The sequence below is a fragment of the Stegodyphus dumicola genome, chromosome 6, assembly GCF_044657685.1.
Source record: "Stegodyphus dumicola isolate Sdum_Otavi_A_Nest chromosome 6, ASM4465768v1".
NCBI classification, from domain to species: Eukaryota; Metazoa; Arthropoda; class Arachnida; order Araneae; family Eresidae; genus Stegodyphus; species Stegodyphus dumicola.
Genome location: NC_140773.1, coordinates 205,014,134 through 205,040,622, shown reverse-complemented (window position 1 = coordinate 205,040,622; position 26,489 = coordinate 205,014,134). Strand labels below are relative to the sequence as shown.

The 26,489-nt window shown below is 32.3% G+C and overlaps 2 protein-coding genes across 2 annotated transcripts in view; one reads left to right on the top strand and one right to left on the bottom strand.

The window, feature by feature from the left end:
* LOC146996949 (uncharacterized) overlaps positions 1 to 10,998 on the top strand; it is an 85,579-nt gene extending 74,581 nt beyond the window's left edge. Inside the window, exon 2 of the mRNA XM_085817939.1 lies at positions 10,412 to 10,998. Coding sequence (XP_085674065.1) covers positions 10,412 to 10,783 — 372 coding nt within the window. The 3' untranslated portion in view covers positions 10,784 to 10,998. The remainder of the gene's footprint in view (positions 1 to 10,411) is intronic.
* A 2,219-nt stretch (positions 10,999 to 13,217) lies between these two features.
* The window catches only part of LOC118200477 (uncharacterized), a 45,720-nt gene continuing 32,448 nt past the window's right edge, over positions 13,218 to 26,489 (bottom strand). Inside the window, exons 4-6 of the mRNA XM_035372432.2 lie at positions 25,093 to 25,179; positions 19,735 to 19,780; positions 13,218 to 14,189 (exon numbers count right to left, since the gene is read on the bottom strand). Of these exons, the coding sequence (XP_035228323.2) occupies positions 13,858 to 14,189; positions 19,735 to 19,780; positions 25,093 to 25,179 (465 nt within the window). The 3' untranslated portion in view covers positions 13,218 to 13,857. The remainder of the gene's footprint in view (positions 14,190 to 19,734; positions 19,781 to 25,092; positions 25,180 to 26,489) is intronic.

Here is a 26,489-nt window from a genome sequence, read left to right as displayed (position 1 = left end):
CTTGATACGATTCTCGTTGCGTAATTTTTACCCAATAATGTTCAGCTGCTTTAATCTCAAAAGCACTTAAAGGTCCATTCTCTGTAGACCTTTTCCGAAGCCTCCCAATAAATCTAAATACATAGGCAGTAATTCGAAGTAATTTTCCTAAAGAACTGAATTTTTCTATATGCAAAATTGGGGATTCATTGTTAATTACAGGTGCAGTCAAAATAATACTTTTTCTTAACTCCAACGATTCTGAATTTGGTTTTAATTTCTTTTGTTTCGGAAAGTTTTCAGTAGAAAAACGTAACCAGTGTGGCCCATGCCACCACAAATCATTCTTAATTAGTGACTGAGCACTAATTCCTCGAGTTAGTAAATCGGAAGGATTTTGTTTCCCTTCGCAATGGTTCCACAATTTTTTGTTGCATATACTCTGTATTTCTGTAACACGATTGGCGATAAATGGTTTCCAATTATTTGGCGAACCTTTAATCCAAGTAATGGCGATTTCGGAATCACTCCAAAAATAAACATCCTCAATTAAATCACCAAACAATTTTTTCAAATATTTATACATTCGAGCAGTCATGAGTGCTCCAATTAACTCTAAACGAGGAAGCGTGATTGCTCTTAAAGGTGCAACTCTGCATTTCGACATTATAAAGGAAGTTTTAATTTTAGAATCACTCGTACAATATCTGAAATATGCGATGGCCCCATATGCTTTAGGACTAGCGTCCGAAAATAGGTGAAGGCTTATATTCATTGGATCGTCATCAAAGAAATTTCTCTGTATCGATATTTCAGTTAAATCATTAAGTTCCTCCCGCCAAATGTTGAATTTGTCCTTAATCTCTGCAGGAAGGACCTCATCCCAGTCAGAACCGGAACACCAGATTTCTTGCATAATAATTTTTGCCCGAATAACAAAGGGTGCAATAAATCCAAATGGATCGTATATTTGGGCGATGCTTTGCAAAAGTTTCCTTTTTGTAGCAAAATCGTTTCCAGTAGAAAAGTCAATTAAATTTTTTAAATTTAACTTTATATTGTCTTCAATGGAATTCCAAATCATGCCTAAGAAATTCGATTCACTAGTTAATTTGTTGTCTGATTCCTTAATCCCATTTGAGACCCATAAATCGTTTAATGCTTTAGAATTAGTTCTTAATTTTCTGAAATTCATCCCAGCATCCTTAAATATATTAACCGCATCTACAGATAACCGATATGCATCTTCAACCGTTCCTGCTCCAAAATATAGGTCATCGACATAGGCAGAAGAATTTAACATTTGGAAACTGTCCGGCATTTTATCTTTATATTTTCGAATGTGATATTTTATAGTGGTGGCCAAAATGAAAGGAGATATAGTCAAACCGAAAGCTACGCGACACATTTGCATAATCTTAAAGGAGTCATTATTTTCATTAAACCAAAGAAATTTTAGAAATTTTCTATCACCTTCAGCAATTCCTATCATCAAAAAGGCATTTTCAGCGTCTCCACAAAACGCTATCTTAAACTTACGAAAATTTAACATAATGTCTAGTATATTTGGATTTAGAGTAGGTCCCGATTCAAGGCAGTCATTTAACGAATTCGTGTCCTCTGTCCTTGAGCTAGCATCGTACACAATTCTTACCTTAGTAGTTTCACTAGGTCGTATCACTGCTCGGTGCGGCATAAAATATCCCAAATTTGTATCATTATTTGGACATTCCTCCACAATTCCTTCTAATATCTGGTCCTCAATTATATTTTTATATTCCCGAAAAATCTCCGGAGTTTTACTTAGTTTATTGTGAAGGTTTGTGAATCGTTTCTTAGCTACCTCAAAATTATTTCCTAAATCATTCGGACTGTATTTCCAGATTAAATTTGCCTCATATCTTCCGTTTTTAAACTGCAAATTTCTTTCAAACTGGTCTACTATTTCGCAGTCAATATCGGAATAATCATCAGAATCATTAATTCCCATATGTTCTAATTCCCAAAAACCTTTTAAATCTTTCAACACAACAGTGTTTGTCATTACCGCTAAATTTTCAGAACAATTTTTGTTTGTTTTATTTTTCTCGATTCCTGCGGCAACCCAACCAAACACAGAACTGACTGCGTACAACCCTTCAGATATTTTAATTCTTTCAGAATAAACTACATTCCAGAATTCATCCCCTCCAATTAATATCTCAACATCTATGTTATTTTTTCTTGCGCAATCGGCGATCTGCAACCCCATATGCTCCATGAAGTCTGCAATTTGTTTACTAGGCACACTGATGGACGCCGAGGAAATAACATCCGAGATCAAACATTCAATTTTTATTTTATTATTTTGTTTCCAATTCTGAATTTCGATTTCAACGACCGGATAGGAATGATTCATTGCCTTCGTCGCACCAAATGAATAAACAGAAAGTCTTTCATAACGGATTGGAGTAAGTTTTAAATGGTCGGCCAACTTTTTCGTTATAAAGGATCTGTGACTGCCTTGATCAAGAATTAATCTAGTTAATTTTGATTTATACTTAGAACAAGCATAAACTGTACAAGTTTGTAATAATATTTCCCTGGCATTACAGTCATTATTATTATCACCTTGAGGAACAGAAGCAATCAATTTTAAGTTTTGAACTTTATTTCTTTCCTCAGAATTCAAAGTCAGAGATTCAGTTGCATTTTCGGAATAACCTTGTTCCGAATTTTTGTTTACAAGGGATTTATTAGTACAAATCGATTCATTGTGATACATACCGCCACATTTATTACATTTAGTTTTATTTCTGCACCTTTCTGATGTATGGAATTTTTTAAAACAAAAAAAAGCAGCGGTTTTCGGATCTTAGTTTCTTTAATTTATCAGAAACATTCACTTCGCATTTAAATGACTCGTGCAAATTATCACAAAAGATGCATTTTCGATTAACTGCAGTATGAAATGCAGCCGTGGGTGTATTTTTTACATATTTTCTAGTTTAATATTTTGATTGATCGACTCGCGGAGGCACAGGATTTTTCCTTTCGCTTAATACTAGATTTGAAACTTCCCTGCATTCTATTTCCGTTTTAATAAATTGTGTTAATTCCAAAACTTCAACTTTATCTTTCGATCCTCTTTGCCGATTAAATTCCAAAACTAAATCGTCCGGAATTAATTTTAATAATATTGGAATTAATAAATGTCCATATGAGCCAGAAGTTACTTCTAAAGTTTCCAAATTACGAATCGAAACTTCTAATTCGTCATATAATTTACGTAAAGCCTTTACGTTAGCAGAATTTTTAACGGCTTCTAAATTGAGAATTTTATTCATGAATGAATTAATGATCAGGTCTTTTCGACCATATCTGTCCTTTAGTAATGCTACACAACTATCATAATTACTTTCTGTTAACTCAAAGCCTGACACAACATTCGAAGCTTGTCCCGTTAAGAATGTTTTTAAGTATACAAATTTTTGTATTTTTGAAAGCGTTTCGTTTTTATGTATCGAATTTTCGAAACTATTCCAAAATTCATTCCATTGTTTGGGGTCTCCCCAAAATTTATCAATCATTAATTTTGGTAATTTCAGCGTACTACTCCCACTAGAACTGGAACTTACATGCAAAATTAAATTACCACTAGACTGGTTTAAATCAGAACTTTGGGGATTCCTCGCTGGCGGTACTGCGGTAATCGCACCTAGAAACTGCTTAATTTGACTACAAGCAATTATACATTTGTCATTGTATTCTTCGCTTATACTACAATCTTCTTCAATTAAGTTAACATCAATTAACTCTTGTATTTCATCATCAAGCGTTCTCAAATTATTTTTCTTTTCGGTTAATAATTCAAAGAATTCTCGTAATTCTTTAATCGAATTTTCCTCTCCTTCAATTTTTAATTTATCTTCAATCACTTTAATTAACCTAGTAACAGACGATCTCAATGTGGAACGTTTACGTTTCAATCTATCTAACTTCTCTTCCATTTTATTTAATTTAAATACACCCACGACAGCAATAATAAATACTTACTAATGTACTACAAATAATCACTAAATAATTAATTTAAGATTTCCCTACCTTTATTTGGAATTCCATTGGCCCTTGAATATGAAATATCCATTGAAATCGAAACACTTGGATCGAACACCTAAAATCTTCACAAAGCCTTAATTCCCGGCCGATGCACCATATAATAATTTTGTGCATCTCCAAATCAGATGATGGTGGTTCAGTGAGTTCACTCATTTTAACACTTTTTCATTTTTGACAATATTTTAATTACTATATACAGAGCGTATTCTTAGGCCGCCGCCTTCAACATGAACAAACTTTATTCTCTTACAACTAAGCGAGCAACAGCGCCCTCTAGCCTTTTTCTTCAAATTACACAACATTACCATTTTATTCACTCAAATAAATAATATAGTCGGTCCCTTCTCAAGTTAACAGGAAAGCCTCTACTCAGGCTTTAACTCAGAATAAGAAACTAATATATAATTAACTAAACCAGATTTAGCCGAGGCTAAACACAATTATTTAATGTAGTTAAACTATTCGACGAATATCAATAGGCATGTATAATACGGCGAAGTGTAACATCCTCAATAAATGAATTAGCCAGAAGGCAAACACACGCCACTAAGAACTTCTAGCACTCCCTATCAAAGTTAGTTGAACTTCCAATAAATGCTACTTCTAACTCATTTGCATTCAACGCGATTATAAAACTCATCGTGCTAGACAGTTGTAAGTGGGAAACAAGAATTGAAAGGAAAGGGTTTTAAAATTAAAATAACTGTTATAAAATCAAACCACCTTACAACATTAAAATGCGTGAAAGATAAAGACCATTATTAAACGTTAGATCTTTCAGTATTAAAGCTTAAGAACATCTAAACTGTTAAAATCTTATTTACCTTTTTTAGCAATTCACCAATTAGAATAACCTTGCCAGAGACATATTTGGAGGAATTCCCATATTTTATTTGTTTAAAAATTGTATGTAATGAGAAGTGCCATTTTCTGCAAAGAATAAAAAATAAATAGATTCATTTTAAACTTGCTCATGCATATAATCCTTACATGTTTCAAAATTCTGTAACAGGATGCTATAACGAACTTCCATTTCTTTTTGGCATTGATGTATGAAGACCTACAAGCAAAAGGTTACCGAACACTCTTTTCTACAACCATTATATAATTGATTTGTTAAACGAATATAATTTCTTGTTCCCCGATTATTTCAATAGCCGTGAGGTGGTTTTGAATAGAATAGAACACCTGTGGTGAACGGATTATTCTAACGCCACTCACGAAAAAATTCCAAGGCTATTGGTGAAAGCATTAACAGCATTTTAGAATATTTCTTTAGCACCTCGATGTTTCATTAAATTTTTTTTTTAATTGCAAGATAAATAATATCACGTTTCAGCCACATTTTTCTACAGATTATGCCTGTTTTTTAAGAAAATGTGTGACTGGATTAGGCATTAAAATCTTTATAACAGTTCAAATAATTTAGTAGTTTAATTTGTGGTCTTAAAAATATCAAGATGGCGTGCCAAATACTGGCTTACGAAATTTTAAACGAAGAGCTGCGAGACACAATGTATGGGTCACATTCTTCTTCCAAATCTGAGGTCTTCTGACTTTAAGTTTGTTACACTCAGCGCTCTAAAATATTTTAAGAAAGTAAAATATGCAACAAGTTATTGCTTAAATGTTCAAGACATGCCTGCTACTCTGCTTTGTTACGCTTTAAAATTAAAACGGGCTTAGAAATCCTCTCTTGATTTCATTCACTAAATTAACCCTCTAAGCGGTAAGGCCGTATATATACAGCCTAAAATATTTATTGTGATATTTGTAAGAACGTATATATACGTGCATATTAAAATATGTCAACGAAATTAAGGCAATATATCAAAAGAAAACAAATCTAGGTATGAAATACCAGGAGAGTTTTTTCATTAAACTCAAAAAAATAATTTGTTCTCATAGTAGTTTGGGGAAATTTGTGCTTTCATAGCGAAAACCCTGGCCGCCCAGAGGGTTTTAAGTCCAAAGTTTCCTTATTTCCAACCTATATCTTAAAAATATATACACATATAATAAACGTGTAACTTCACATGAAAGAAAAAATATCAGCTGAAAATAACAAGTAAATTGGATTTTTATGATAAGAAATAACAAAACATTTACTCTATCTGATGGATAAACAAACAAAAAAAAAAAAAAAAGTGCAATTCATGAATAAGTAAAAATTATAACAGAGCAAAAGATACTTAATCTTAAGTTTTCATTTTGCCCTAACATATATAATTTTCATCCGATTCAAAATATCAGGTAAGTTTCAGTATTAGAGACCAAAAAAATACTTGCATAGCTTTCCGACTAATGATCGTTCAAAATTTAAATATTTTTATGGTGTTGGTTTATTATTCTACCGGTTCGACTAATTGATTTAGGCACTACCAGGAATCTTGATTAGCATAGTGTTTTCTGTAGTTATCTTATCCTATGTTAATAAACACTATATGCAATATATATGTGATAATTTAGAGGTTCATAGACATGGTATGGTTGTAAGATTTATTTATTTTTATCTAGCCAGTTATTATATGTTTTGTATCTTTAATGCCATTCTCCTTTTCCGTTTCCCTGCCAGAATGCTAATTTTAGTTCGCGGGTATTCGAATGAGGCAGAAAGTGACAGTATTTAAAACAAGGTTTTAGATTGTTTAGCCAGAGCGTGTTTCGCCTACTGGAGGCCACTTTGCTATATGAAATCCAACAATAATTGTCTGTCTTCGGCGTTGCTTTATTCTTGCCAATTGTGCTTGTCATGCCAATACAGGTTTCAGCCAACTTGCGCGCTTATTCATTTCTGTGTAGCCTTTGGCTAGCTTAAGATTTAATTTGAATTTGTAATTCTTTACTTTTGGATTACGCCACAAATGCTGGCTGGTTTGTAAACACAAAGAGTATGCACATACTCTAAATACAAGTGCTAACCAGGCCCACACCGACAATAGGTGCAAGGTCGTGCGGCGCACGACGACGCCGAGTCAAAAAGGCGCCGGGCAATCATTAAAACAAGCAATTCTGAATAGGAAAATTCTTATCTTATTTAAACGCCTGCCGACTCAGATAAAACCTGGGAAGCTACTGATTAGGATCTGTACCTACGCAGTCTTGGCCACGGGTGTTTAAAATCAGTCTCCGTAGGATTGGAGTCATCGCTTCGAGGTTTCCAGTGCGCGCCTGGAACCTCAAAACTGCATATTCATCTTTCCATGGTTTCCGTCTGGGGGTGCCGACATCTACATACCATGATGGATTGTTAGCAGGCCGGATTGGTGGCCCGGTCTGTCTGAGAGTGTTTAAGTGACTTCTCTCTCTGCGGTCCGGCGTTGGAGCCCCTGTTGATCGCAGATGTTTTTACCATCCCTCCAGAACGGGGACGTCTAATGTGACTTGCTCAGTATTCCTGTCGACTCAGCTCGTCGGCTCGACCGATAGATTAGAGGTGATCCGAGAGGGGGTTAAGGCGGCCTCGAGCTTGCCAGGTCTGAGTACCCCTTCCTCCTAGCACACTGTTTTATTTGACCGAACGTTATAACCACGGCAGGAGTTCGTCTCTGGTGTTCTCTTCTGTCTTATTTGAACGTGAAAATACGTGATGCCGATGAGTATGTAAGACGCATTCAACAAATTGATTAATCCTTATTTTGTGTCTACTGTTGCAATAGCAGTAATTTGTGCAACATTTATCTTTTTTGTGATTTCTTATTGTTATTGTTTTTCTACATAAAAAAGGCAAGTTAATTTTTTAATTCGGAAAAAGCAACGATTTGGGCATAATTACTCAAAAACTGTTTATCTCTCTTGTCTGAACCATTGTCATATTCTTGGCTGCATAAATTACTAATATCTAAGCCATTTTACTCTAAAGTCTTAAATAAGAATGTTGTTCGTTATTCACCGCTCGTATCAGTTGAAACACATAATACTAAAAACCTTTCTGCAGTACCTCATATCTGTACTTTCTAAATTAAGATACCTGATACAAATTAATAACTGGCTGGCATCAGGGGATACAGTCAAGTGAAACAGAAAAATACTTTGCCCGTTTGAGCTTACTTAAAATAATTTGCTTTATATTATTCCCTAATAATCTAATTGTTTCATATTGAATTTTATCTTCAAGGTAATGAAGCATATTTTTTGTTTGTTTGTTTGAAATATATGCAGACATGATAGGGTCAAATTTTGTGATCATTTCTATACACTTTAAAAAATTATTATTTCTTTTGAATAACTTGTTACTGCAACCACGCAAAGAAGCAGAAGATAAGCCTGTGGTTGGCAGCAGCCTTGAGCACCTTACAGGTGATGGTGTGTTTTAGCTCAGTTTCGCCCTCAATTTTGATGAAGAGCATCCTGGGGGCACGGGTCTAAGCGTCTCCCTCCCCTCTTCCCCTACCACCAACCTTTCAAGTCGACTTTCACTTCGCATATTTAGAGTGCCCCCGTGCCGCACAGACATTATACATTTACAAACATCCATGTCTTCTCTGAGATTTGAACCCGGGCCCTTCGGCACCGCAGTCAGCAACGCTAACCTCTATACAGGTTGGGCGGCTTTTTATAACATAAATGCATGTATAATTCTTCAATAAATAGAGTGTGGGTTTCAACAAAGCACAAAATGTTTGCATATTTAGACAAATTAAAAGATAATTTTTTCTCCTTCATATCATATGTTCATACTGCTTCATTTTGAATGTTAACCATAAGCAAATGACATCACTGCGTAAAGGCGCTCGCTAGACATTTGTAAAACGGCAACTATTAGGCTTGGCACAGGCTTGTTGCTAACTATTCGAGCTCTCAATAAAAGGGTATTTTAAAGTCTTATTTCTCTATTTTCTTACTGGACATAGCAATAAGTCACTTAGGTCCAGCTAGGCTCTCGTTTTAGCATATGCTTCCAAAGAAGGTGATACTCTACACATTGATAGGGTTTAGCAGAATGTTGACTGGAGAAGATGAAACCAAGTCACGTTTCAGACACAGACAAGAAAAAAACTGTTGCATATATATGACTGGAAAAAAAAAAAAAAGAAAGAAAGAAAAAGAAAACCTCAAATGGCTTGATCATTAAAACATCATTTTTGCTTTGAACAGAAAATATGTTTCAGAGATACATTTTTGCTTAAATCTGTGTAATATTATAGATGCTAAAAGCATCCCACAATTTCTATGTATACAGTTTACATTTTAGATACTAAAAGAAGCTTAGCGAAGAGACGTGCCTTTCCCAGATAAAACAAGCCTGCAAAAAAGTGATGCATACTAACTGCAGTCATAATTATAAGATCGGAGAGTCTTTGTTTTAATCCCGAGCAGTGACTGGACAGAATTTTTTTGCAGTGCAGAGAAATAGTGACAGAACGTGCTTCAGATTGACACAAAACATATACTTGAAAAGCGATGGGTTTAATTAAAAATTATAAACTTAAAAGCGTATTGACAATTGGTTCCAATTCAGTTTAATTTTGTAATAAATTTTTCTCCATATTTCGGTACCTTACATATTACATATCCACATGACGCAGCCTATGCAATCCTCATCAGACTTGTTGCCTATTACATTGCTCTTCGTCCATTGATTGGATGAGCTGAACTTCACTGATGTGAGTGCTACGACAGCTTTGATATCTATTAAGTAATAAAAGTCAGTAAAAAGTGTATTGAGCAGAATAGTTTTGAAATTTGGAATGCGCTCGAGACTAGGAGCTGCCGTGCGTGGGCGGTTGAGAACGTAATGTAAGACATTTGCCTCACTTCCCCTAGCCCTGCAGGCGCAATCTTAGTTGCATGCCTTGTATTTCTCGCAAAGAATTATAGATCTTTCAATTTTGAGTGCAATGGTCTTGGAACTTTAAAAATAGCTCAATTAAAACTCGAGATTTAGGCAATTCTGTTCCTGAAGACGACATCTGGCAATTTCTCGCTGCCTTTCTGTACGATTCATGAATTACATTTTCAAAGGCCTGCTACCAGTTTTTTCAGAGCCTGTGCTATTGAATATAAATATGGGTCAGAGAACTGAGGAGCGTGGGGTTTGAGTGGCTACCAAGCACGTCGGCAGGTTGAGGTAAGAAGGATGTCCTCTATTATCAGACAGAATAGCTTCAAATAATAAATAAGAAGCCAAGAATCCCTTCTGCAACACTGATGTTATGCGACCCGTGCCTAGGGTGAATGACACTGCGGTTATAGTGTCTTAATAGAGAATGCCTGGCAACTTATACAGTATTTTGCATTACCCAGCAAAAGGCAATATTGGGTGGACCTTTTTTATCCTGTAGTTTATATATGGCTGAAAATGACAATATAACTTGAAATTCTGCTTTTGCAGGTAAAACCTGAGGTAGCTTTTTTCTTCTCAAAACAAGGAAACCCAGAGGAAATCAATCGAAGGAGCAGAAATCAATCCTTCATCCAGAGAGGTAGAAATAATCTCTACTCAAGTTACTCATCAACGTCTGGAGAAGGACAAGAAGCTATTAAAAAAATGACTGCCTCCCTTGATAAAATCAAAAACAGAATGTCCGGTGCACAAAAAAAAAAAAAAAAAAAAAAAAAAAAAAAAAAAAAAAAATATGCCCAAGAATTGAAAATTGCCAAAGGTCCTTGGGTTCAAACACCCAAGGGAAAAGGTGAAAAAAAGGCAGTATCAAAGGATGGAGCAGAATACAGCCCTGAAGACTGCCAAAAGAGACAGATCTGAAGGTTATACCTTCAGGAAGGCTCTTACGATGGTCAAGATGGCTGTACTCATCGAAAGGCATCATGAAATACATTTATCGGAGGAACATGCTACTGACCTTGAACATGTGTTATTATTATTGAACATGTGTGAATATCCGTGTTCTTGAGTTATTTCCAGCCATTATTCTGCTTTGTGCACTATTTATTGTGTATATTTTCCTAATAAATTGTTCATGTTTATCTGGACTTGCTATTCAAAGAAACATAAAGATCCCATAGCTTATATAATACAATTACTTGAAAAAATTCCATTAAGAGGAAATGCCATTATTATCTACAGTATGAGCTTTCTTGTTCAAAGTACTTTTAATTGGTTTTATCATGTGACACACAGCCAACATAACAGTGACTGGACATATAATGTTTGGAAGATTAAAGAGTGTTTTAAGTGTTTGGTATTGTTCAGTTTACCACCACAATTTTTATAGTGCTTTTATTAATTGAAATTATATCAAATGTGTGATTAACCCTTTGGCAGTTTCAATATTCAGCAATTCTTTGTTCCCAAATATGTGTGATATCTGTCAGTCATAAAACTTCAATGTGAACTATTTGTTTGCACCTACTGCGGTAAATAACTGGAATACAAACTGAGCTTATTGATGACTATCAAAGGCCATCAAAAGCTTAGTAACATTTGCATCAACTTCTAGAAACCTGCACAAATCTTGAAGAACTGAGTTATTTTTGACTTTCCACTTAAGGGTTGATGCCAACTACTTTAATTACAAATGCTTCTTTTGCAAATAGCGAATTATCTGAGTCATCCCCTATACCAAAGCCTATTTCTGAAAATTAATGAAAGTGGCAATCTGTGGATACTGTTATGGTAAAACTAGTTCAAAAGTTCCTTCTCTGCAAAAGGGCCACCAATTGCCAAGCAGTAAAATTGCTCTACACTAATAATTCCAGCATGGGTTTGATCGCAGGTGAATAGGTTGATTACATGGATGTTCTTGTGTGTTTCCCCATGCTTTACATGTATAGGAGTCAGTTTCCCTTAAGTTCTCCACAAAGGCATTCCTCCCTTTAGGCAGATGCGCCCACCAGTGGCCGAGCGGTAAAGTCGCTGAACACTGGTAGTTCGGTCCGAGGTTCAAATCCCGCGAACGGGCTGGCTGCATGGGCGTTTTCGCGGTTTTCCCCATGTGTAACATGTATACGAGTCAGTTTCCCTTACAAAATCCTCCACGAAGGCATCCCTCCCCTTAGACAGATAGCCCTAGTGTGCTTTGCCATAATCTACTAAACCAAAACTCCTGTATATAATCAGAGTAGAATTAAAGATCCCAGATTAGTTATTTACATATTGTTAATTTGAATTGTACCTGCTATAAAAATTATGACAATCTGTTACAGCATTGCTAATCTCAATTCCTCTCTGAACTCTTCTAGTTTCTAATATTTTAAAATAATGCTGTAACTTTCTCTTATTTTGTGCAACATCTAGAAAAATTTTCATATTCATAATATATTTCTCCATCACATTCCACATTTTAAATGGTTATTATTTATGATAACCCATAATATTAATTTCTGTTAACATTATGAATTTCTAATGGAAATTTCATTTTTAAAATTTACTTCTGGCCAATAAAATTGCTACATCAGGAAGGATAGGAAATAGAAGAAACTTATTTATTGCACATTTGGAGTATAATCGAAGAAAACATAATTAAATTTGCAGGTTGTTTATGATACATATCATACAGAATTCAGTATACAGAGTGGCCACCTCTGGCAGCAACAAATCCACCTGGTCAAACTGAGGTGCATCAGTCAGTCATACTGAGTTTGGATGACAGATATCAGAATATAATTTCATGCAACTTCATCAATCATAATGACTGGCAAGTGGTGCCTTGCCAATCTCTCTCTCAGCAACCCATGCCAGACATTTTCAATGAGTAAAAGATCTGGAGAATGTGTTGGCCAGGACAACTGTTGAACACCCTCTGTATTGAGGAATGTTCAGGACAGCATGGGCGGGCAACACGTGGTCATGCATTATCTTCTAGCTATGTGAACAAGAGGTAACCGGGATGTCTACTAAATAGAACCCCATTATCAGCACGTCAAGTACAGTGATCATATGATGGTAAATGCAAGCTGGCAACATTGGTCCTCCTCAGTGCCTCTACATATGGATACATCAATCATGTTACTGCACACAAAAATAGGATTTGTCTGAAAAGATGATGTGGTGCCATTCGTGTCCAGTACACTGCTGTAGGCACACTTGTCTCTGCTGAAATGTCAAACAAAGCTGCTTTGTGCTTATTTGTTGTACTTTGAGGTAAGTTTACATTTATTTATTATGTATTTATTGTAATTTTTCATATGTGGAACTTATGTGTTACCTGTTATATAATAACAAAACAATTTAAGACTCATTATTAGACTTTATGTAAAATATTTTAATCCATAAAAATGTGAAATATGTTAACAAATTGGCAACAAACTTTATTTGATATAACCCAGGGGGAAAAATGTGGATAGTTTTTTTTTTTTTTTTTTTTCCTTTCCCTAAATAAAGGAAAACAAGATGATTGGGTTCTACCATGTACAATAATTAAAAACATTTCTGCAAAATGGATGGAACCTTCATGTATACATTTATTTCGACAACAATGATCTTTTCCAACCTGACATAACTGGTTGCTTCCAAATTAAGTAATAAAACAAGCCTAGCAAGTCATAAGGAATCTTTATTTTCTAAAACAAACTCAATGTATAATTCATCAAGTCTTATTTGCATGTTAGCTGCTTAAAACAATAAGTTAATTTTGCTTCATAATGAAAGACTAATCTGTTCATAATGAAAGACTAGTTATGCTATCATGGTACATACCGATTTCTTTCAGTTCTAATTTTTGAGACTGATAAATGTTCAATTTTTAAAAGATGTATATACTTTTATTTTCTTACATTTTTCACTATGACTTCATTTGCTTCTAAAATTACACCCCTTCCTTTGAATGCAAATGAAGATTTGAACTTAAGAAACATAATATACAGAAAATATATATATAGTCATACACACATGGTATAAGGAGGAGGGTTTGTGGGAATCTTTCCCAATGTAAAAGTAGATGCAGAAAATTGCTCTTTTTCTTCAGCTGTAAGTCTTTCTAAAGATGTATAAATAGTTGATTCTATTTCTTGTGGTGATGACACATGAATGGTAGACATATCTGAAGGCAATTTAAAACTGAAATTTGAAGCACTCATTTTAGAACTTGAATCCACTTCTGTAGGTAACTTAAAACTAAATGAAGATATAACACTGGTATTCGATGCAGGTGGTATACTCTCTGCAATCATACTTTCTGTAGAACTTGCATTATTTAAGACAAAAGAAAATGCTGAAACAGTTTCAAACAAGATTAGATTTTTCATTATACAACTGTAAAAAAAAGGATAAATACAAATTCTAAAGCAAAAATTTTAAGCCATTTATATAATAAAAGATATGTTTTATGCTTTTTGTCCAAAATGCTAAGATAGTATGGTGAGAAAACTGCATATAAAATATATATTTATGTATAAAAATGTATTGCTTCTAAAAGAACGGTATAAGCTTTATTTTCAAGGGATATACCAGAACAGTGCAGAATGATCAGCAATCTTCCTTCATTTGTAAGTATATGACCTAGAAGAGGCATTTTGCTTGGATTCTTTAAAATTCCCATGGAGCTTTCATAAAAGAGTAATATAAACGGTATAATTGTAGATGAACATTGGCTTATCAAGCAAAAACATGCAACAGATTTCTAATACATAAAGAAATTTTGCCAAATTCCTTGTAATGTAGTGCAACCTATCTTCAGGAAAATATACAATTTGATTAACACAGCAACTGAAATAATAAAAGATAAAACTATTACATACAATACACTAACATCAGCACAAAAATATGGACTTAACCAACTTACATTATTATGAACTCTATCAGCAGTTACTGATAGAAAATTAATAAAATGACAACAGAATAAAAAGTGGTTAAGGAATTTGAAGCCAACTTGAGAAATTTCCTGCCTAGTTTGCCTAAGATACTATTCAAAACTGTAACTAAATAGTTACTTTTCAATAAAATAGTCATATTCTTTTATTTTGCTAGAATATATTTGCTTAGTATTTTTAAAATGTTGGATTAAATAAAAAAACAATTTGCTTTCCTTCAAAGCCAACAAGTTTACAGTTTAAATGTAAACATGATTACTTTTTGGCTTAGTGTCTTTCTTGGCAAATTGATTTGTATCACTGTTAAGTTTACTCTCATTTAAACAAAGTTCATTCAAAATTTCCCCTTTTAACTGATATACTTTTTTATATACTAGTGAAAATTATTAACATACTCTCTTAAAATGATTTAAAATAAGACTACCTTGACTTGAAAATTTCTATTTAAGTAAATGGAAAATATCATTTTCATCAGTCTTACTTATAAGGAAAAATGTCAATATAAGACAAGATTAAAAAAAAAAAAAAAAAAAAGAAAAGAAAAAAAAGAAAAGAAAAGAAAAGAAAAAGAAAGAAAGAAAGTATGATACTTGATCTTTGCCTTCACAATGTCTGATTAAGAAAGTAAATTAAAACTAACTTTCTTATTAAGATTTCACATATCATAACACCTTTTCAGATAAATTAATGAAACTACTTTCACAAAAAAGAGCTAAAGTTCTTCATAAAGCTAAAGAGCTAAAGTTCTTAATAAAACACACACACTTCATAAAACACAAGATGGCCTTAAAAGTTATCCATACAAGTGATATAAACAAAAGATAAAATGAAGTAAAGTAAAAATTATTCTTACTTTCAATACTGAATACTTGAAATACCATTCAAAATGAAACGAGCAGGAAGAAATGGAAAAACTTCATGCTGAGGTTAATCATATTTATTACCTCTGCTCTAGGTACAATATCAAGAATCACAGTATAAAATTTGCAAATCAATATTATCCCCTTGGCTGATGATATTGTGTCTCATACAATCTCAAGTATGATTGATAGAGGAGTGATTCACCAATAAACTTTACTGTATAGTCTCATCAAGATTATATATCCCACAAATGCAGAAAACTGCAAAAAATTTTTGGATATATCTTAAGCTAACTGAACAATCTAACTTACTCCAAAGTTACTCAAACTTTCCCATCATTTTGCAATGTGCCTGGTTGCTAGAACTAGATAACTGGAAAATTATCTGGTACTTTCTAACAAGCTTGATATTTCTAGGCATTTAGTGTAATGAACAACGCTATGGCACACTTGTCAAAATTTCTATAATGATAGATAGCAAAAATTTTCCCTCCTGCTTCACCAAAGCAACAAAATACTGAATTCCATGCAGCATTCTGCTTACTGAATATGCCTCTTCTTCACTACTCTTTGCCACAGGCCATATTTTTTTATTAGCCTAGGTGATATTATGTTTTTTCCTTTCATCTTGCATGTCAGCATCATGACTGAAAAACTTTTAGCATATTAAAAAAAATGTAAAAGAGTATGAAGAACAGTATGCAGAACCACAAAAATAATGATTCCCAAGATGAACTTTACTACACAAAGGTAAACTTTAATAATAAATTGAAGAAATCCAATAAAGAGAGTGACAATATGGTTAAAAAGCAAAACAAGTTTAGATTCAAACAATTCTAGGGGGAATTAGACTAATAGGCAATATGGATGACACAATACAGCTACATGAAAATTTTAGTTAACATATTCCTAGATTAGCAGCTGGAATTTTTCATCATTTTCAAAAATGTGTAATATGAAAAACATCTCAGCACTGTAACACTGCTATATGACCAGGCATTATAAAAGATTTTTAATCTTAAATATTAAGTTGACTTCACTGACTTTCTCTCAACCGCATGTGGTGGTGTGTGTATTTAATTATGGCAAAGCACACTAGGGCTATCTGCCTAAGGGGAAGGATGCCTTCGTGGAGGACTTTCTAAGGGAAACTGGCTCATATACACGTTACACATGGGGAAAACCACGAAAACGCCCATGCAGCCAGCCCGTTCGCGGATTCAAACCTTGGACCAAACTACCAGTGTTCAGCGACTTTACTGCTCGGCCGCTGGTGGGCCAACCGCATGTGGAATATATAAATGATTAACAAACTACCAAGATCATGCAACATTTCTTTTATTATTATTTTCTTCCCTTTTTAAAAACAAAATGTGCTGCCAAAGTGACACTGGAACTGCTCTTCCATACACTTTATATTTTGCAAAGGGATTAACAGATGTCATTTAACAGCAGATTTGATCAAGCAAATTTCAGCTATGTTTAGTCTGACAGTAAAATAATACATAAGATCGCAGCATTTACAATCACAAGAAAGCAGCACTGCAACCAGGCTAATGAAAATATTTTTAGTGCTCGGATATACAACAATTAAGCATAGATTGGGCAATAGAGTACCATTTACTCAGAGACCAGAAGAAGAAAGAAGGAACTGCTCAAAGCAATCACAGAGTGAAGTCTGTATACACACAGAAACAGAAGAAGAATTAAGATTATTAACCAATAATATTAGAAAGAAATGACAGCAAAGGAAATTTGGAGCAGTTTAGGAAGATCACAGCATTTACAATCACAAGAAAGCAGCACTGCAACCAGGATAATGAATATGTTTTTAGTGCTTGGATATACAACAATTAAGCATAGATTGAGCAATAGAGTACCATTTTGTTCAGTGACCAAAAGAAGAAAGAAGGAACTGCTCAAAGCAGTCATAGAATGAAGTCTGTATAGACACAGAAACAGAACTAAAGTTAGGATTATTAACCAATAATATTAGAAAGAAATGACAGCAAAGAAAATTTGGAGCAGTTTAGGAACAGTAGTAAAGAAAGAGAATTCACAAAGGGAGAAAAAAAAATAAACCAAGTTGCTAACTTTAAAGAAGACATATATTTGTTCACACAATTTCAATGAAACTTCACATGTATCATGGAGTTCATGTTATATGAAGATTCCCACATCTTAAAAGCAAAGCATTGCTTCAGAGAGAATAATGCCAGCGATCACTGCAACATTTTCAAAAGCCAAGAAAAAATAAAGGAGCATTAAAAAGTGCATGAAAAACAGAAGAGAGGAGTGAAAAAATTGGTTGAAACTACTGGGAAGAAACTGAAAGTGATTATGATTGAACATTTTATTTTGTTAAATGTCCCAAAAATACATCGCAGCCATTTAGACAACTCAAATTTAAGTGGGAAATCAAAATTTAGAAGCTAGGAGTACAGCATGTGCAAACACTCAGTGTCAAACAAAATAAACAAGTGTATAAAAAGGCAAATCAACTGTGCTCATCGAAGTGGTTATAAAACTTTACCATGCGGAAATAAATTAAAAGAGAACTAGAGTTGCCCACTACAGATTACTGCTAACTGTAAGAACTATATTTAGATCTAAAAGTTAGTCTACTTTGATTTAATATTACTATTACCTACATATTGTACCATTATTTTAACAACTTGTTATTGTGGGTAATAACAATTATTACATATATACTGTTTAATAATTCCTTATATAAAGACAATTCTTGTGCAGTTTCAAATTTATTCTTCCTACCTAAATAAATGATTAATTAACTAATTTGTAAGATAAAACTGCAATAATAATCTCTTTTATTTGTATACTTTATAATCAGGCCTCACTACTTTGGGTTTACTGCAATAAGTTTGGATAAAACCAGGCTGTTGAATAAATATAAGCATATATTCTGATTAGTGATTACTATACTCAGCTAATTTATAATAATCACACCCATTTCAGTGACTTCAGTTTAGGCTTGCACTTGCTGTACTGGTTGCTGGAATGTCTGAAAAGAAATAGGAATGTTTTTCTTCCTATACCATAGTAAAATATTGTATTTAGTAGTAGCTTGGGTTTCATTCTTACCAGGAACAAATGAGTTTCTGTTAGAAGCATGCTCTCTTCAAGTATTCACCTACATTTTTATTTCTTACACCATTTATTCTAAAATGTAAAGTGGTCTTATTTTCAAGCAATTATGGTCATCCTAAATTAAAATGTCAAGTTCTTTATTACTTTCTAGAACCTATCTTTTTTAATGATATCAAGTAACTCTTGTTTCTTTACATTAGCATAGAGCATTTTCTTTAAACTGCCTTCTAAATGGTCTCACAACCACTTTAGTAGAAGTCACCAAATTCTCAGAATGTACCCAAATGTGCCAAATTCAGGCAACCATGTACATAACAATACTTCAGTCAAGCAACATCACCATTTTCACATATGATCTTTTGTTTATTCCAAGTTCTAATGGTTTCTAGACAAATGATTTGCCTTAACCTCATTTTTTTAAAATATGCACTTGCAGAATCTAACAGCAATGGAAGGAACTGCAGTAAAACTTCTGAAGAAATATAGTACAAAAAAGGAAAATGTTTCAGTTACAATGGTGATTGAGAATTAATTTGATTGTGATTAAATTTAAATATTCTGTGTGCAATGATGAAACGCATTCAGTCAATAGCTCATGTACAACGACAAGTTTGTGAGCAACCTTTTCATTTGTAGCATATCCCCAAAATGTGCCAAGACGAAAGCGCTAATATATAAGTACTAGTTAAATCAATGTTCAAATGACTGCAGATAACCACTTAACCATAAAATGCTATATACAGTGATCTCTACTTTATACTTCAATATATTAATTGTTTTAAAGCATTATAAAATTATTTACACAGCAGCAAGTTAGTTTATCAGAATTTTTTTGTAGCCTACATTTCCTAGTACAGCATTCATATGAATAAAGTGTGAAATTCATTAAAATAAAATATATAGGTAAAAAATGCGCACTTTTTATGTCAACTGCTAATAAATACTGGATACTGTTAAAAAATATATGTAATTAAATTACCATTTGAAGTATCTGCACATAGGTCTTCTCCTTTTTTTATTTTCCTCTAAAAATAAAAAAATATTTTTATGCTGCAATTAGGAAATTTTCCAAAAAAGTATTTAAAATTTTTTTTAAAAAAACGTAAATAACGAAAAAATTTCACATACTAGTATTAACACCCATCTGTTAATAAATATACAATAATTAAAATACTAGTGACTAAGTACAGCTCACTATTTGACTGAAATAAATAAAATAAGCTAGCTATATGAGTAAAATTACTGAGGCATTTTAGAACACTGAAAAAAAAGATGTAATAATTATTCTTGGTACAGTGATAAACAAAAAAGTATTAATATATTGTTTTCAGTAAGCATAAAAACTTTTAGCTTATTTGACAAATCATGCGATATACAAAAAAAACTTTGAAACATGATAAGCATTTGTTATAATCAAATGTCTTTAAGCTGTCACTCGGATAGCACAGGTGAGAGTTTACAGAGGTTTGATAGTACTGTAAAAAAAAAAAAAAAAGGAATATGTCAAATTTATACAACAAGGAAAATAAAACCTTCTAGCCACCTCAGGAAAAAAAAAAAAAAAAAAAAAAAAAAAAAAAAAAAAAAAAAGCCATGCAATTATGTATCAAAATCTGCAATACATGGCAACATTGTCAATGCCCCTAAAATTATTAGTTTTATATGGTTGAAATGTACATTATTAAAAACAATGGTTGAAAAATACTTAATTAAAAATTATTGACGTCATGCAAAATCTGAAAAATTAATGTGAATTAAAAAAATATATCAAAAATGGCAAACAACATGAAACAGAAACTTGAAAATTAATCTTGCAGTAGAAGTAAATTAAAATAAAATTTTTATTATTACTTTCTTCGCGTTACTCCGTTTTTTAAAAAAAAAGGGGGGGGTGTAGTTTTATTGGTCATTGGTTCATCCATTTATTGCATTTTTCCATATTTATAATACTTTGGAATTTTTGCACTTTCTTGAAGCTTTGGTTTCTACAACTGATTTTTTCATTAATTCTTATGCATATTTTAACGATAGTTCTTTGGTATTTCAAATTACTACTTTTTAATTTATAATACAATTTTTTCATTAAAAATTTCTAAAAAGGAACTTTAAAAGTTTTTCTGCTTATTTAGTATGCATGTATTTATAAACTGTAATTAATTGTAAACTGTAAAATACATATTTTTCCTACTGCATTAGGGCAGATTATAGTGCAATGAATAAATTATTAAATTTATGGCAGAATGCTATTCACAAAAATGCTTTCATTTTTTATTAATTTTTAATTTTTAGAATAAAATCAGTGTGTAGGTAATTGTTGCAGGTAATTTTCCCCTTTTGTTTCTGCAATTAAATTAGAATTTTTGGCCTGTGTAGTATGTTAGACCTTACTAAACACCACACAACTCTAAATGTAATTGCCCTAGCTAATTTCACATACCATTTCATGAACTTTTTTAGAAAGATTCTTTTTTGGGAAAATATTTTAATTATTTTTTACTATGATGGAACCTGCCGCCATATAAAGATAGAGCAAATGAAACAGACTTTTTCAGACATGTTTTCAATATGCTAGCAAAAGCCACTTAAAGAACAATAAACTTAACTGAATATAATACAGGGTGTCAATAATTTATTCACCGGACAAATATATGTTTTAAATAATACAGAATAAGAGCTAGGGGAAAGAGACTGTCTGAATTTTACTTAGCATTTCAAAGAATTTTATTCTAACACACTTCAACATGAGCACCATTAGTTGCTCAGAGAATATAAAGTCCATTCCCGATTCCTGTCCAGAGGTTATTAAGAAATTTGTGGAGTCACAGCAGTTATTTCTGTGGTGACTGGATTTTTTAATTCTTTGATGTGGCAAATATCTCTGTAGCACAAACTTGGCTCTCCAGGTATCCTCAGAAAATGTAGTAGAGTGGTGTGATGTCATGACAACAGGGTGGCTATGAAATTGGTCCACCTCTACCAATCCAACGATTTGGGAATATTTTATCAAGGAACATGTACATGTGTAGCCCAATGACATGGGGCCCCATCCTGTTAGAAAAAAACGTTTAGCTAAATTTCTTCTAATTGTGGTACTGAAAACAATCTCAGCATATCGAAGTAATCATTCATATTAATTGATGGCTCAGAGAAAAGAAGAGACCAATCACTTTCTTATGAGTTAGCGTGCATTAAACGTTAACTTAAGGCTCCATTCAGATGGTGATAAAAATGCTATATCTGGTTCAAGTTAAGCTTCACTAACCAAACCTATGTCACAGAAACTGATTCAGGGTTTTTGGCATTAGGTTTGAAGTTTTCAATTGTATACTGACTTGGGAAAAAGAGTTGACCAAACACAGCAAACACACAAAACCTATCGAGCAGGAAAACTGTACACACAATCCATGCATGCGCAGCAGCTTAGATATTGTCTCACAGGTGTGAATGGAATTCTTGCATTTTTAGGCTTTATGACTATGCCTCTATGACATTTATACTATTGTCTAAACAGAGCCTTAGGGCTACCTTGCTTAATTTCCTTTACAAAATGTGGGTTTTTTGACACCAAAATCCTACAATTATTTTCGTTAACCTCTCCTCAAACATGAAGTGTTGTTTCTTTGCTAAATAAGATTTTCTGAGGAACTGGTCATCATTACTGATACGGTCAAGAATGTCTACAGAAAATTCCTTACAATATACTCAATTGAATAGGTTTACTGAATAGGTTTGATTTGTTGACGAATCTGCAGTTTATACAAAGTCAGTTTCTTGAACAACTTTATGACCTGGGAATTCCTGTTTTCTGGCTGGCATGGCAAATAGTTTTACTAGGATTGCACACTAACACATCTCAAATGGCAGAAACATTTCCATCACTAACGCCTGGCCCGTCCCCCAATCATTTAACTGTTTGTGCTATTGGTAGAGATTTGTTAAATTTACATCAGAATTAAGTCTAAACTGTTTTCAGAGATTTCCTTTCCCATAACTGGAGAGTACACATTGCTTTTTCAAGGCGTGATGTCATTCTGTCTGTAAAACAAACAAGTTCCCTGTTGCCATTTCCTAAAATTAGAATAAAAGGAATTCCTTGAACTAAAGCTTATATCAATGTAAATTATTTTATGTTACTTTGTAAAAAATATGTTTCAATTTAATTTTGTCGTCCGGTGATTAAATTATGGGCACCTCGTATACACATGTCATCAAAAACAATTGGCCATACATAACATACAGCCTGCTGGTGACCATCAGCAACACTAATATATCTTATTCTTGTGGCATGATGTGGCAAATCATTTTGGGAAAATGTCCAATCATCAAAAATAATAAATACATCTCATAATATAAATTAAGTTTAACTTTTAATGATTTTATAGCTATTAAGTAGACCAAATAAAGTGCAATCTTAAAAATATTTGAAACTTGTTTAAGAGATGACAAATTGTATCCTTTTAATATTATTAAATCCCTTTTATTTATACCCTTTGCAGCAATAGAAAAATATTATTGTGACTTATTTCTTATCTCACTTGTTTCATAGTAAAATCAGATCATATTCATGAATTTGATCGTGGCCATGAGCACCTTATAAATGACATGATCTGCTCCATTCCAATTCTGAAGAAGAACTAACAGGAGAATAGCCAATTCTCCCTCCAGTCTTTCATTATCTAACCTAAGTCATGGTGTCAGTAATAAAATCTGTTAGCAAAATATTTTGATGCACCATATTAACAGTTTCAGTTATATCTTCAGCAGCAGCAGTTTGAGTTGAATTGTGATTTAATGCTACATTTCTCTTCTTTGAGTACTATTACAATAACCCCTTAAAAATTTCTCAAGCACAAGAAATTCACATGGTTTTGTGACAGACAGGAATGCAGAGAAAAGCTTTGATTTTGCTTTGTGTTAATTGGTTCATGTGACAAGATGATTTTCACCAATGCCACATATTCACTGAAGAACTGAAACACAATATTTCTAGATATATCAACTCTCACATGCATAGTAGTAGTTTCCTGTTGATGAAGTCATTAAAAAAAATACAGAAGGTATGGGAAAAAAAAAAGAGAGAGAGTTTTAAAGAAATTTCAAAAATCTTGTTTCTGTGTGCAAGTAATGAAATATTAAATGAAGTTAGATAAAAATCAGAAGTAAGAGAAAACCAGGAAAAATATGCTGTGATTGACAGAAAGAATTATGTTCAAAATTGGGAGGTTAGAACATTTGAACATGTATTAATACTGTTTGTTTGGAATTAACAAATTTCCAACACACCTTTAATGAAATACAACAGCATTTATTACCTCATCAAAAAGATCACCGGATTAAGCACCACTCAACAATGCTAAATCATGCATATAATTTGTAATTACTATATTTAATAAGTATAATTGCCACAATAATTAACTGTTGCATTATACAAATTATTCAGTTTTAACTATTTCCACAGCAGCAATAATAACCAAAAATTGTCAAATAAACTCAGACCTAATTTGATATTTCAGATTGTATTTCTTAACTGAAAGTTTTACCCAATGAATGACAGGCACTGGTGGCCACTTATGTGCTATCGTAATCACCTTAGTAAAAATCACTATTATTTTAAAAAACATCAAACTCTAGCAACCACATGTGCATGACAATTTTTCAGTTTTAAAGAACAATGTCTTTATTTTTGTATGCATTCTTTTTATTGCATTATAAATTTCAATTGCTTTTAGAGAAAAATCATGATATATTTTGCCTTAAACTCAATTTCAAAATGTGTGTTTGTGGGATTTGCATGCATTGAAAGAAACTGCTAAAATTTTGCAGTTATACATTATTTTGCACAAAATTGATACAGGAAGCAATTGCTTAGCATCTCTTAGAAAGATCGCCACAAAATTTCCAACAGAAAAATATCAAGTTAAAATATAAAATATATCTATAATAATATGCTTGTATGTAATAAATAATTTTTTATCAGTTGTAAGTGATCATTCTTTTTCTTCTATAAAATTCACCAAACCATGCCTAGGCAGTTGTGCTAATACAAAAGTACTGCACTGATCATATAACTTGAAACAAAAAAAAAAAAACTGTTTTTAAGATTTTAGCTGTCCTTAATGCCAATTTGAATGCTGAATTTCAAAATGGCATTATAAATTATGCATCATGCTATCCTTCATAACATTTTTTCATCAATACGAAAGTAGATAGTCATAATGTAACTAAAGAGATAATAAATTTAATAGGCAAGTTTTAATCTAATCAACAAAAATGAAAAATGGAAAAAAAAATAATAATAACATAAAACACAAGAAAGTTTCTTCATTATTATACTTACAAGGACATCAAACAACTGCAATGTAGGAACTTTTAATGCATCTCTTTTTAATTTAATATTATGAATGGCATTTGCAACAGTTTGTACCTAGATTGAAAAAGAAATTTTGAATACTATATTTTCATATTAAAAAAAAATAATAATAATAACAAAAAAAAAAAAAAAAAAAAAAAAAACAGAAAAGTAACTTTTTTTTTTTTTTGGCGGGCACTATAAAATTCTACAATGGCATAATTAACTGAAATAAAATGAAGCTGAATATTTAATACGAATTTGCTGCATCAGTTCATTAAGTTTATTCAAATTAAGTCCAACTAAATTAGATTCAACTAAAAGCAGACATCTGTAAAAGCTCCCAAGCTTGTCAGTTTATTTTTATGTTATTAACAGATTATGTCATTAATTTGTTTAATTACAATTTTACTGTATATTTGCACCATATGCGAAAACCACCACATGTATTTTTGTGTGTAAATTGCACGATTTTTTCCATTAAGTGAAAAGAGCATCTTAGTGTCAGTTCTGAAATGTAACAGTATGTAGCGCTAAAGTGCAAAAGTAAAGTGAATTTGTAACAGTGAATCAGCAAATTACAGAGTCTAAGTATTACCATGTGCGAGATTATTTGAGTGTGTCGTTCAATTCTCAACTGAATTAAAAAGCTATATAAAATGAATTTCATAAAAAATTCAAAAATTTTACTACGTATTAACGCAAGATACAAAAATCACAAATTATAAATGCACTAACAATATTCAGAAACTCTAGAAAAATATTTGGAATAGCACCTGTTTGCACTGCTCATACACACAGAAACAGTTACAAAAAAGACAAGGAAGAATATTAAAGAGATTATGAAAATGAATAAAAATTAAACAATAATAGACACATAAACATACTATTTTTTTTCTTTAAAATGTACAAATATTGAGAAAAATTTGTGGGTTCAGAGTAACTGAAAATATTATTCATATTATATTGTTACAACTATTAAGTTAAATATTATATTTTATGTAATTTCTAAAAATCTCTAGATGAAACTGCATCTCTTTACCATAGAACTACTTTTCTGCTCCAGTGATTTTGGTAAGAATCAGTGATTTTAAAAGGTTAAAGGCAACAAAGAGAGAAAATTTAAATAATTTTGCAACATATATATATTATATATGGTATCAGAAATATCTTTTAGTAATTACAAAAATGTAGCAAATAATTTATATCAATTGGAAATTTAATTAAAATATAAAATAAACATTTAAATTGTTAAGAAATACAATTATTTCTTAATAATTTAAATCAAATTGGAAGATAAATCAAACAATTTATAACAATTTAAATTTAATATATATTAAATATTTATTAATTGAAAGATAATAATGCATATTAAATGTTTAACT